This window comes from Pyrus communis, chromosome 1, assembly GCF_963583255.1.
Source record: "Pyrus communis chromosome 1, drPyrComm1.1, whole genome shotgun sequence".
NCBI lineage: Eukaryota > Viridiplantae > Streptophyta > Magnoliopsida > Rosales > Rosaceae > Pyrus > Pyrus communis.
Window position 1 is genome coordinate 42,873,240 of NC_084803.1, and position 13,191 is coordinate 42,886,430.

Consider the following 13,191-nt stretch of genomic DNA (forward strand, 5'->3'; position numbering starts at 1 on the left):
AAATCCTAATTCAATTGCAACAATCATATTTCACAACCGTTCATATGTGTCTAATTGAGTGTTAAATATCACAAATTTGTCAAATAAGCAACCTTGCACGACCGTATATACCTCCTTGTTGTGAAGCTCTTTCCTTTCACTTCTTCTACCACTATCATCACCACGGCCCCACCCCCAATCCTCCACCACCCCATCACCATGTCGCCACCACAATCACCATCCCTACTACTATTGCAGCCACTTAAGACAATACATAGAATATCACTATCTTGCTGACAATTACCACGTGACACTTGTACCAACATTGTTGTCGCCACCACCTTATACGACCACTTTATCATGGTAATAATCACCATGTCAAATGATTAAAATTTGAAAAATAGCAATGCTTATTCATAATTAGTCATTAATACACACACACACGCTTATATATGCTTAATATGTGGATGCATATTAATATGTTAAGTCTCTGACGAGACTAGTGACGATATTGATGATATCTTTAGATCATTTGTGATCTGTTTTCACTAGGGCTGGGCACGGGCCGGGCCGGGCCCAAATTTGGAAGAACCGGACCTACCCGTTTTAAAATGTAACGGGCCGGGCCGGGCCGGGTGTAGGGATTTTAAGTTTGGGAACCGGACCTAACCCGGCCCGTATCAAACGGGCCGGTTCGGGACGGGTCCACGGGTCCAATAACTTTTTTTTTTTTTTTTTTTTTTAATATGGTTATGGGCATACTAAGATTGAAGCAGAATGAGGTGTGGTTCCAGTGCTGACGAAAAGGAAGAAGCTTGTAGAACCAAATAGCAGAATGAGGTTATGTGCATACTGCATACCAAGTAGAATTGCTTATACGAAACCCCTGTCAAATTTGAGGATACACAAAAGAACCAGGAAAGAAGCAACTAGGAAAGGTATCAGTAGTTTTACGAAACCTTTGTCAATGGAAATCAATATTTGTTTCACAACATGATGCAATTTCTCTCACATAACTGTCGATTCAATAGTATCATCAGTGCGTCTTAAACTCTCGAAACAACAGACAAACCAAGCACCAAAACTATTATCAGCAGTAATCTCAAAACATTTATCAGTTGTAGCATGCGTTTCTAAATGCCATCTCAACATCCAACATATTACACAATTCCATAGCACACAACAATCCAAAAACAGATCAAACAGTTAGCAAATGTCTGAATTAATAATTTGACCATTAAACTAAACGAATCCGGTGATTTAATGCAAAGATGGACACATTTGTAGTACCTTCATCACATGAACAGTTTCATATCTGTAACAGAAACAAAATTTGATGCATCAGGATAATGTTCAAGGAAATGTAAATATTCCCCAAGAAAGCATATCAAAGAAAAGTGTAACAGAAATGTAAAATTTGGCACCTTTATTGTTCGTAATAGCAGGATGGCATCAACTTTCAATCCTGGCACAAAGCCAACAGTCAAAAGGATGTCATAGGTCACATCCTTTGCTGGTATAGAGCAATCTTCATCACTTCCATCACCACAAACCTCTCCCCACCTAACCTAAACAATCACATTTCATCTGAAATCAGTAAAGACTTGAACTTGCTGCAAATTAATAAACAAAAACATGGCATACACGAAAAACACAACCACGAAACCTCTTTGAATTCATGGGTAAGAGCATCTCTTCCAAAAATTCCACTTGAAGTAGAAATGATGAATGGAACACTGGACCCCAATTTTTTTTTTATAACTGTAATTTCAAACAAACAACAAAAGAAAATCCGTAATTTGCTTCTCTTAATTAAAATGTATCTAAATTATATACTAATTAAGATTAAGGTGTTTATATGAGTAAGAACACATACATGCTTGCAAATGTCATACGAGACCCAGTTCCAATATTAGCCACAACCAAATGAAGCCGTATCGGCTCAGCGAGAACCTTCTCGATAACCTCCTTCAACCAAAATTCATCACTCCTTCAACCGCTAACTGTCCCCACAATCTGCGAATCGATATCGCCGAGAATCTTCTTCACGGCGGCTAGATCCGCGCGCTGAGCCGCCAAGTGGAGCTCCGTGTCGTTGTGCCGCCCAGTGACCTGCTTCAAGTACTTCTTCTTCCCCGCCTGGTCCATCCGCTTTCCGGAGTTGGAAAGCACCAAAGCCGGCGCCGACGTCGTGGAAGACGGAGACGGCGACGGCGATGGCTCCTCCAGAGAGTTCTGGTTTGGCCGTGCAGTCATCGGACCCTTCTCTAAATCCCCATCACCTCCTACAAGTGAACACTGAAGTCGTGTCGTGTCGGAGAAGGTGGACGGAGGAGCGGCGCCGCGAATTTGAGAAAGGGTTGGAGTGTTGGAGAGATTGAGATTTGAGACTGAACACTGAAGTCTGAAACTGATTTGGAAACCTAGGTTACAAATTAACGGTTCAGATTGAATGATAGGTTATCATTCAATCTCAACCGTTGATTATAATATGAAACGGGCCGGTCCGGGGCCCCGTTTTTCTAAGGTGTAGGAACCGGCCCGCCCCGTAAATAACCATGCCCCGGCCCGCCCCGCCCCGTTTGTTCCCAAAAAAAAAGGGACCCGGCCCGTACCCGCCCCGAACCTACACTACCCGCCCCTACCCGCAATTCCTTTACCTGTTTGCCCACCCCTAGTTTTCACCACATGGTCATCAGGTGATGAGTCGTATAGTTATCTTCGGCCGTAGATATGTTTGCAGGTTAAATTTGTCCTAGTGGACGCTAGGGTTGATGATTATTACCGGTATTGAGATTAACTAGTTGATGCTAGTATATTTCCTGCTTGCTATACTTATGTTATTAGATGCTAGCATGATTGATTGACTGAATGTATGATTTCTGGATTTAACTTAACGGTTTTTCGTTGATATTGATGAATGAGACTTTACTATTATGGTAGTATTATACTATATAGTTTATCACTATATATGTTTTCAAAACAGGGGTTATTATGTTTAAATGAAGATTTTATAATTATGATAAAACTAGTCCACTCACGTTTTGTTTTATCGACCCCTTCAGGGTGTAACGAGACTAAGGAGAACATCAGTGGGGACGAGTGGGCTTGGCAGTGAGGCTTTCATCCCTTGGGTTTTGGGTGATGGCTCTTTGACTACAATTTTATCTATGTTGTAATAATTATTGCATGATCGCACTTTTGATTATGCATAGCACTGCACTTTGTTGTATTACTATTTACTGCTGTGTGAAACTTCTAGCTGTTATGGTGTGATGTGATTAATAACGGGGTCAAACCCGAGATAATACGTGTCCCCAAGTAAGAATGATGATAAGTACTTATGTAGCAACTTTGGATTTATTATTTCAATGAACATTTTTTTGTTCAAATGCTTACACATCATAAATATCTTACTATGGCGTCGTTATTAGGTTGTTTATGATGTCATCTACAGATGGGGTCTTATAGTCAATTTAATGTCGGCCATCACATCTCGATCTCGTAACTTGTGTGCCATCATTATCTCCAATTTGAGTAGATTATTGTTATACTTGGTCAAATAAAACTGAGATGAAGAAACAAAATTTCCCTGTTGTTTTTTGAAAAAGGATTTTTATAGATATACGAGAAGATGAAGTAGTGTCCTCTTCGTCAATCGTACAATGGAATACTCTTGGAGAAGCACTTATCAAAACTATCCGGGTGGGACTTTGTTGATCATTGTAGGATTTATCTATTAGATAAATAAAATGTTAATCCATCTAAATGAGGGTGTTTGATTGATATAATTTATCTTTATTATTATTGGGATAGTTAGAAGAAAATTAAGAGATATTCATACTAGAATATACTGAGGATTTTCATGGGCTAATTTGTCGTTCTTCCCTCTTCCGAACCACTATATAAGGAAGTCTTGAGTGAAAGAAAAACACAACAAGAAAAGCAAAGGTTTTCATAGTTTATATTCATTCTAGGGTCCGACGACCTTCGAAGTTCTAGACGTACTATAAATTACATAAGGATGGATGGCCATAGAGTAAAAAAAGAAACAGAAAGAAACGCTTAAATGGATGGAATCAAATTGAGACAATCAAAATCAATATGAAACATGAATTAATTTGCAAAAAAATATAAAAACACATGAATTATTTACTCAGGGCAAAAGGGCCTGTTGGAACTATCCTTGTGACTAGGAATATTGAAGTGCCTCAACCTCCCTTCTTGTTTTTTCATGTACCCTTCACAAAGGAAAGCCTTGGAGAACTTATCTTCCACATCCCTATTCACATCATGCACAAACACATCAGTCTCTCCCCCCTCTTTGTTCCTGGCCATCATCCCAGCCGTATAAATGGCACTCATCCTCCCTGGTGCTTCATCATGATACCCTGTGGGTGCATCCACCATGATCAAATCCCATTTTATCTCATACACTTCACTGGGCAACCCCTTGAGTGCCAGCTGGCACACGCTATACCTAGGATCACCAACTGCAGTGCACTCAGGCCCCTTCCCAACATCCATGAGACTGTTAGCCTCGTTCACTTTGCTGTCGTATGTGACATGGTACGATTCCAAAGTGGGGAAGCGGCGCCGGATTTGCTCTATCCATGACTCGTCTTCTTCGAGGAAAATGGTGCGTCCGCCATGGTTGAGGGAAGTCCACATGAGGCTGTCGTGGCCTAGGCCGAAGACGAGGAAGTTGCAGGGCGATTTCTTGTCCAAGACCTTGGATGTGACTGAGATTTCTTTTAGGGTTTGTTGTGGGGTGATGGTGGAGGTTGTGTAGTGGATTAGGGCTTTGGCTAGGGAGGTTGGAATCTTGTTGCAAGTCATTGTGGACTCACAACTAGTTGATTTTTCGTGATCATCTACGGCTTCTTTCCCCGAAATGGGGGATTTTTCATTGGAGGAAGCTGGTGATGAATCAGAACTTGACCTGAAGACAAAGATGACAACCAAAGCAAGGAAAATTCCAAGGAGGAGAAGCTTAACATTGAAAGTTGGATAGGTTTTGGTTCTCATGGTTTTGCTGGTTTTATCTGGTTTTTTGTGTGTCTTTGATCAGTATGTGTGGAGAGAAATAGGTTAAGATGGGAGGTTGGAACCCTAAACCGTGCATATATATGTGTGTGCGTATATACATATATTATATATATATATATATGCAAGTATGTATATGTAACGGTTTTGATTAATTTGGTAAAGTGAGTTGGAGGAAGAAAGAGACTGGGTTGATGAGGAGGCGTTGCGTTGTAGTGCTTGTAATGGATGCTTAAACACGAAGGGAAGGAAGTTGGTTCGGATGCTTAATTGATCAAGACATAAGAGCTGCTAGGATTCTTTGTGAAGCAAAGGGAACAAGTTAAGGTTGGTAGATCTACGAGTTCCATTTGGTTGCAGGTCTCAATTGTTTGGCCATTTTTAAATCTGAGATTTGTTTAGTGGCTGCTTAATTTCCTGAGTTAGGAGGTGTTGATGATAGGGTACTAGGTTTATTTATGGAGTTGTTACACTCCAAAAACGTATCATGATTAAGTATCATACATAGTAAAGCTCGTTTTTGCTTATCCTTCTTAATCAGGGTGTAGCGTTACCCCGCTATAGATTCGTGCCATGTGTTTACAAACTAACCATGAATAGTTCATACATGTAATTATTTCTTGTGAAAAAGAAAAATAATTTATTTAATTAATTAATTAACTTACCATCTACTCTTTCTTCAGTTTACACTCATTAATTTAGTTTATTGGAATCTTAAATTGCCAAATGTATACTTTTCTCTTATATGGTAAGTGAAATGAATATAGGGATTCCTAATATTCCAAAAATATTTATAGGAATTTTGGATCTCTGATCCAAATTTTTTTTTTAATCAAAATGTTCTTAGCTGAAAAATTTTCAATTCTTTATAGTTATTTACAAAAGCAAAATATTATTTTGTAAGGGTTATGCTAGGGAGAACAAATTTTTAAATCAAATGATGTGATTGTCGATAATTGGACTGTTAAGTATTGATTAACGTATTTATTTCTTATTGGTGACATATCATTTGGTTTAGAAATTTTGTCTCCCCTAGCATTATCCATTTTGTCTCCCCTAGCATTATTCATTTTGTAATCAATTTTTGTATTTTTATCATGTTCATTGTTATTTTAGATACATTTTATTCATAGTCCTTATAGTTAATCACAGAAATGGATTTAAGTTTTAATCAAATTATTATTGAAAGGGACTCCAGGATTTTGATTCAAGCAACAAAACAAGGGTGATGCTATCTACACTAATTTTTACTTTCTACACACCCCTTGTTAATTTGTCTTTTCTTCTTTAATAAATTTCTACGATCGGAAATTAAAAGAGTGTGAGAAGTAATGTGAGTTAGGCCAATTAGCGCAATACACCGTCCCCGCCTTGCACCCAAGTTCGTATGTTCATCTCCTTAAATTAAAATAGCTTACAATATTACCTTGTAAAAAATTAATCTACGACAAACAAACTGCACACATCGGAGGCTTATCCTTAATTATATGCACTTGTGAATGTGATGACAAAACCTTCTACTTAATCATATAACTTAAGCTTTTACTTTACAAAGAATGTAATAGAGCTGATTGAGCAAATAGGGTTTCAGCTTGTCTCCAGCATCTCAACACCAAAGCGACGATCTTCTCTCGCCATCTGGTCACGAAACAATTTTCCGGTTTGTCAATAACAAATACCATCATTCCGGAGCAGGTTATAAGTCAATGCCCGCAGATTTAAGACACTTCGAATGCAAAGATTAATACTCGTTCTGAATCAACTCTAGCATGTGATGATTAGTGCTTGAGTTGATGGCGTACCTTCGTAAATCGAGTACATATTCGATGTGATATAATCAGAAGGAGCTCCATGCGTCCCAGTTTATCTTTCCGTGATGAGATTTGTCAAGTTCTCGAAAGGAATATTTCTTTAATATCAGAATTATGCCGATCTGAGGAGCTCTGGCTTTCAAAATTAAGGCAGTGCAATTCTCTCTTTTGTCATCACCTGCCGTTTCTTACATGCTGAAGTAGGGATTCTGTTTGTCCATTGTCACTGTTAGCTTTCTTGGTTTTGGTCTTGTCCAGGCGAGCTTTGCGGACAGCATGTTGTATTTGTTTCTCATGCTCCTTGAGCATCTCCCCAATGTTTCCTCCAGGGGGCATCAATGGTCCAGAGTAGTGAATCCGGTTCTTCTTGTTAGCATAACCCTGATACCAAACGGAAAATGATTTAGTATTAATCATGTTAAATATTAAATTCTACAACGGCAGTAAACAAAGGTGTAGACTTTTAAAATTAAACATGGAATAGATGAAAATGGTAAACTCCTTTACCATTGCAGACTCCTTCCCAGATGGCTGTTCATCCTTCTTATGGGAAGACCTTGGCCTTTCCAGAAAATGGCGGGACCAATCATGTTTCGCAGAGGAATCCCCGTTGTCTAAATAGTTATATCTTCCATTCATCCGCTCCTCTGGCCAATGTGGATTTGCACTTTCTATATTACCATCAAACCGTGAACCACTTCGAACTGAAGCTGAATTAGAAAACCTCGATGACTGGGCAGCTCCACGATACATATAAGACTTCTGCCTGCTAAACTCCGCACCATTCTTAGAGTGGCCAGATTGCAAAGATCCAAATGCACTTGGGTGCACTGACTGGCCAGAATGGGAGAAGGCATTTGGTGCTGCTCCTTTGGGAGGCTCAATAGGAAAGCCAGAGCCGCTATCCTCTTCCGGATTGTACTTCTCACTGATGCTTTTGGGGTTAGCCTGTCCTTGTCGCTTCAAGATTAGAAAATACATACAACAAAATGTTTAGAACCTAAATAAGTAATTCTTTGCAAAAATTTGAGTTTTGTATTTAAAAACATGAAGATATAATTACAAACTTGTAAGGGAATAATACCTGTATTGCATTGGCATCTGATGCTGGCACAGCCTTTGAGTCTTTGGAACTCCCACCTTTCCCACCAGCTGCTTTTCGCCTGGTTCAGACGAGAATAATTTTCAAGCGCGAGTAAAAACAAGACTGATCTTGACTCAAAACACACATACACATCTCTTTCCATTAATTAGGTGGACTCTTGTTTGAATGTGTGGTGCCAGATTAACATCTTGGCAACATAACATGTGAAATATCTAGCAAGAGAACATTATTCTCTCTGTATATAGATACTCTTTAATGGTATGAGTAAAGAGATTTCGTAACCAACGCCTGCACAAGGACCTGAAAATTAGTTAATACAATTTGGAAATAGCTCACCTTCTAGCTTCCTCGTCTCGGAGCTTGGCATCAAACTCTTTGCTCGGTGGGTACTTGGGCAAACTTGATGGATCACAGGGAAGAGGCAAAGATGTGAAGAACTGGGAAACAAAAATAAATAAAAATAGATCAGAAGTAAGATCTAATTTCCAAAATTGTTTCCAATTGACAAGATCACAAAATCCAACGGAAATAGGCAGCATGGTTTCCAAAAGCAAAGAAAACCCGTGATTACCTCACTCTGAAGGGCAGAAGAAGCTGTTCCCCGACCTTCAGGTTCTACATCTAGAAGAACCTCTAACAGGGCCAATGCGGATCGAGGGAAGTCCTTGAATGTCTCAGCAACGCATCGCTTGTAGGGATGTGCTGGTTTAAAAATAGTTGCATGTGGCAATTTTGATCTCTTCCAGTATTCTTCAGAAGGTGAACCACAAAGTTTGAATATCTTATGTAGTTGCTCCACCTTCAAAAAAAATAAACAATGAGATCTCATCACAATCAAATAGCCATTGGTATAGTTGCTAGATTCATGTTAGAGCACAAGGGCTTAACCATACAATATGACATTCATTAGAATCTGGTTACATAATACGTTCGAATCAGCCAAACATCAAGCTCATGCTCTTGAACGACTAGAGTTGCATCTCAGAGTAGTTCAAATTCTTCATGCTTACATTCTAAGTTACAGCGCATATATTTATCAAATGATGGTGGGAAGAAACAAAAAAAGAACAATGCAGTTGTGGCCTATTTCGGACCATTATGGAAAAACCAGTTATCAAACACGTAAGCAAGACTTTGTGTTTATATTCCCCTCTCATACCGATAACACATTCACACACAAAGATACTAAATTCAAAGTTTGCTGTTGGGAGTTTAAGATGACTGAATATCTAGTTTTTTTTTTCCACATCTAATACATGTAAAGCAAGCGGACATAAATATAAATACGTTTATAGTTTTAGGTGTATATATCATGAAGAAGCTGGGAAAAATACCTCTGTTCTTCCTGGCATGATAGGCTTCCCAGCAAATAATTCTGCAAGAATACAACCAGCACTCCACAAATCCACAGCAACCCCATAGTCCGTAGAGCCAAGCAGAAGTTCAGGTGGTCGGTACCACAAGGTTACTACCCGACTTGTCAGGGGCTGCTTTTGGCGGGGTCGGTAGAAGGTTGCTAGCCCAAAGTCAGCAATCTTGAGGTTGCCATAATGGTCGATCAAAAGATTTGATCCCTTGATGTCACGGTGCAAGATACCATGACTGTAACAATGCTCAAGTCCACGAAGAAGCTGTTGCATGTAACACTTAATCTGCAACCCAGTGCACAAACAACACATATCAACCGCAAGAAAAGATTAGTCAACCATCCTGCTACTACAATAAAAATAGGATCAGAAGGATGAAAAGACCTGTGCTTCAGTGAATTTGACCCCAGGTCGTGCTGCAATCCCTGCAAGATCATGCTCCATGTATTCAAAGACAAGGTATAAGCTGCCCGAAACCCTCGATGTAATCAGACCTTCAAGCTTCATGATATTGGGGTGATCAAGCCTACGCAAAATAAGAATTTCTCTCGCCATAAAACGCACACTTTCTGGATCCATATTGGCAAATCGCACCTTCTTCAGTGCAACTATTTTGTTTGAATCAAGATCACGGGCTCTGTACACACTGCTGTAAGTTCCTTGTCCAATCTGCATTATACGCAGAACAGAAAAAAATCACTAGAAATAGGACTAAAACAAAATGTCCTTAATGTGGACACCGACAAGAGAGGAGTAGTTTCAAACTTCTTGGTTTCATGTGGTTCTCACAAACAAGGTATCAATGCAACAGTGAGCATAGATGGGATCCATTAGTATTGTAGGCTTTGTAGCTGAAAACTTCAATAAGAAGTAGATAGTTTTAGATTTTTTTTTTTTTTTTTTTTTTTTGCAGTATGAGTGCATCTAACCTACTTTAAAATCTTGATATGCATGATAAATTTACTATCAGAATGCTATTAAATTTACCATCAGAATGTGCAAGCATATATATCTCCTTACAAATAAAAATCTACTGACACCACCTGACAACAATTGTAAGCAAAACAATCTGACAAATTAAGACTTTTCTAAAGCATGTCACCAAAAAACTAAATGCGCATTATGCTCTTGGTACAAACTTAAAGCAAAATTCCAAAACAAACCCCAAAATTTTAATTTACTCCGAAAAGTAAATGAAAAGAATCAGAGATTCACAATAAACATGTAATATTCACACCTGAAATTTTTTAAATGTAGGAGACGTAATACATTGTTATTAAACGAGAGGATTACAGATATAAAAGCAAACAAACAGACCTTCTCTAATTTCTCGAATGAGTCTGCCTTGAGAGGCACCCATCCATTAATCGCTTCACCTGCCACTGCAGTCAGCCAAGAAGGCCATCCAGCAATAACTTGTGCACCTCTTTCTCCATTTCTTACGCTGGTTATCCTAGTCAGCCCAGACGGTAACTTTCCCCCACTTGCCCCACCCTCCATGAAGGGTTTTGTGGGTTTCTCAGCAACCACCATCTTCTTCTCCCCTTCATCCGATGAAATAGGAGTTGACCCTGCATTGTCTTCTTTGCGGGGATTGATTATCAACCGTGCAGTTGCATCAGCCCCAACTGCAGCTTCTGACCGTTTTGAAGACTTGTTTGATTTTTGTTCTTTGTCTCTACGATGATTCTCAGAAACGTACTGATTGGCTGACCTTCCTTTAGAGCAAATGCAGCCCATTATTCGACTTCACAGTCCCTTATTCCAACAAGAATACTGCAAAATCATCTATTTCCCAGTGCAAAACGCCATTTCTCAGGCCGAGATTTTTGCAGCGAAAGCATGTAATCCGATCAGCATTGCATCACCACTTTCAACTGATCAATAACTTAACTTCTCCAATCAACAACTTCTATATAATGAATGCACCCTTCGATTAGTTCTTGAATACGAAATGCACGACCAGCAGTTCAACTCAAATTTCTACAAACCAAGGGAAATGGAAAAAGTATAACTCACAAAAGAATCCAGATCTCCGAATCGACGGTTCTAAACGAATACCTACCAAGAACAACAAAAGTATAACTCACAAAAGAACCCAGATCCCCAAATTCAAGAAAACTCCACCAATGCCAACAACCCAATGAGGGGATTTCTCCACACTACCAGTTGATATTAAGAATCACCTAATGCCAAATTCACAAATTACAAAAACCCAGATCGAAGACAAGTCGTTCAATCAAAATCAACCCCAAGCAGGAAACTTTTTGTCAAAAAAGGCCAACGCTTTTTATCCAGTGGGAATTAGAGAGAGAGAGAGAGAGAGAGAGAGAGAGAGATGGAATCAAACCTGCAGAAAGAATGTGAATTGGGGAATCAGGCAATGCAGAACGGAATCAAATGGCGGAAAAGGAACAACAGAGCGACGTGACTAAGTAGCGAAAAGTTCTGGGGCCAATGTGGTTAATTCCATAAATAGAAAAGGTAGGTAAATTCCAACGAAAGCCATCCAAGACTATTACTTTGAATGGCAAATATTTACCCTTTTGGGAAATTCAAATGTGGGTTATGACAGACGAGCAACGGGGAGATTCTAGAGAGAGAGAGGGGGGGGAGGGGGAGAGATTTTAGGATCTGGAATTACGATGAGCCAGCCAACGATATTGAACTCGGAAGAGGCAGAGCTCTCTCAGACACCATTCCACTCTGTTTTCTTCAACAAAGAAACCGAGCAAGTTTTATTTGCTTTGCTTTCTGTTATTGGTAGTTTTAGAGAGAGAGAGAGGGAGGGAGAAAGGGAGAGGGAGAACTTAAAATTTACGTTCGAACAAGAGGCGAAGAGAGCGACATACAGAAGGAAGAGAGAGAGAGAGGGATACCACACGGGTAGAGAGTTGAGGTTCTGCAACGTGGCGACATGTGGGTCCAAGATTATTGGTCCCACAGGAAGATGAATGGGACAGGACTAGTCAAGGTCTAGAGCATTTTTACTTACCACCATTTAGTGTGGTATATGCTCATTATCTTATTTATCATCGTTAGATGAATTTGAATTACGAGATTCGTGTAGTGGATAAGCACAAATCTCAAAATTCAAACTCATTTAACAATTATAAATACAATAGTAAGTATACACCATACTAAATGGTGATGAGCAAAAATACACTCGTCAAGGTCCATGCTGTCTTTCTTAAAATTTTATATCGTTTTAAAATTCGTCTAATTTTTTTTAATATTTTTTTAAATCGAGTAATTGGTAACTGTTAGACAAAAGAACATGACATAATGAATCTCATTCCCATAACTACGTTTTCAAAATTGAAATCCAAATTTAATTAAATGAAGGGGGTGTATGGATAATGGTGCAAACAAAGAGGAATTGTACAAAAATCCGAATAAACATAAAATTGTCAAACCTTCGTCTCAAAAATTGGAGCCAAGACCTCAAAATTCATGACTATTGTATAGTTCTAGTTGATGGACATTTCAACTAAGTTTTCCTCTCCCAGGTAAAATGTTCTCCACTTAACCCAGTTCACTGATCTGATTTAGCATTATCACGGCCTTCATTCTTACATTCATGTGTATTCCTTTTAGTTGGCTCATAGTCTTTGCATTCTTTGAGGCAAGCACGACACATTGAAAACCCAAAAGTCCTCGGTCATTAAGACATAAAAAATAACTTAATCGAACCATCATCTTAATTGTTTGATTTAGAGATTTCGCAAAAATTTACAAAATCTCTACACATACATTGTCTATTGACAGCCTCTAACAGTAGCACGCATGCAATCATCTTTCCTCACAAATCTTCTCTTGGCATTAAGACTGAAAGAAATACTCGAGCCAAATCATGTGTTGGCGTGTCCAAACGTCTCTGGAA

The 13,191-nt window shown here is 39.1% G+C and overlaps 2 protein-coding genes and 1 long non-coding RNA gene across 3 annotated transcripts; all 3 read right to left on the bottom strand.

Moving 5' to 3' along the window:
• Positions 1 to 1,124: 1,124 nt before the first annotated feature.
• LOC137729518 (uncharacterized) lies at positions 1,125 to 2,317 on the bottom strand. Its single transcript, XR_011068004.1, has 3 exons — positions 1,856 to 2,317; positions 1,646 to 1,740; positions 1,125 to 1,547 (listed from the first exon to the last, which is right to left on the bottom strand). It is a non-coding gene; the product is annotated as an uncharacterized lncRNA (long non-coding RNA).
• A 1,675-nt stretch (positions 2,318 to 3,992) lies between these two features.
• LOC137728931 (glucuronoxylan 4-O-methyltransferase 1-like) lies at positions 3,993 to 5,007 on the bottom strand. The gene has a single exon (XM_068467743.1). It carries the CDS (start codon positions 5,005 to 5,007, stop codon positions 4,132 to 4,134), a length of 876 nt encoding a protein of 291 aa, XP_068323844.1. The 3' UTR covers positions 3,993 to 4,131.
• Positions 5,008 to 6,407: 1,400 nt separating this feature from the next.
• On the bottom strand, positions 6,408 to 12,073 carry LOC137744399 (probable serine/threonine-protein kinase At1g09600). Its single transcript, XM_068484224.1, has 8 exons — positions 10,626 to 12,073; positions 9,693 to 9,977; positions 9,276 to 9,593; positions 8,513 to 8,740; positions 8,278 to 8,378; positions 7,921 to 7,999; positions 7,344 to 7,796; positions 6,408 to 7,217 (listed from the first exon to the last, which is right to left on the bottom strand). The coding sequence occupies exons 1-8, from the start codon at positions 11,046 to 11,048 to the stop codon at positions 7,011 to 7,013; spliced, it is 2,094 nt and encodes a 697-aa protein (XP_068340325.1). The 5' UTR covers positions 11,049 to 12,073; the 3' UTR covers positions 6,408 to 7,010.
• Between the last annotated feature and the right edge of the window lie 1,118 nt (positions 12,074 to 13,191).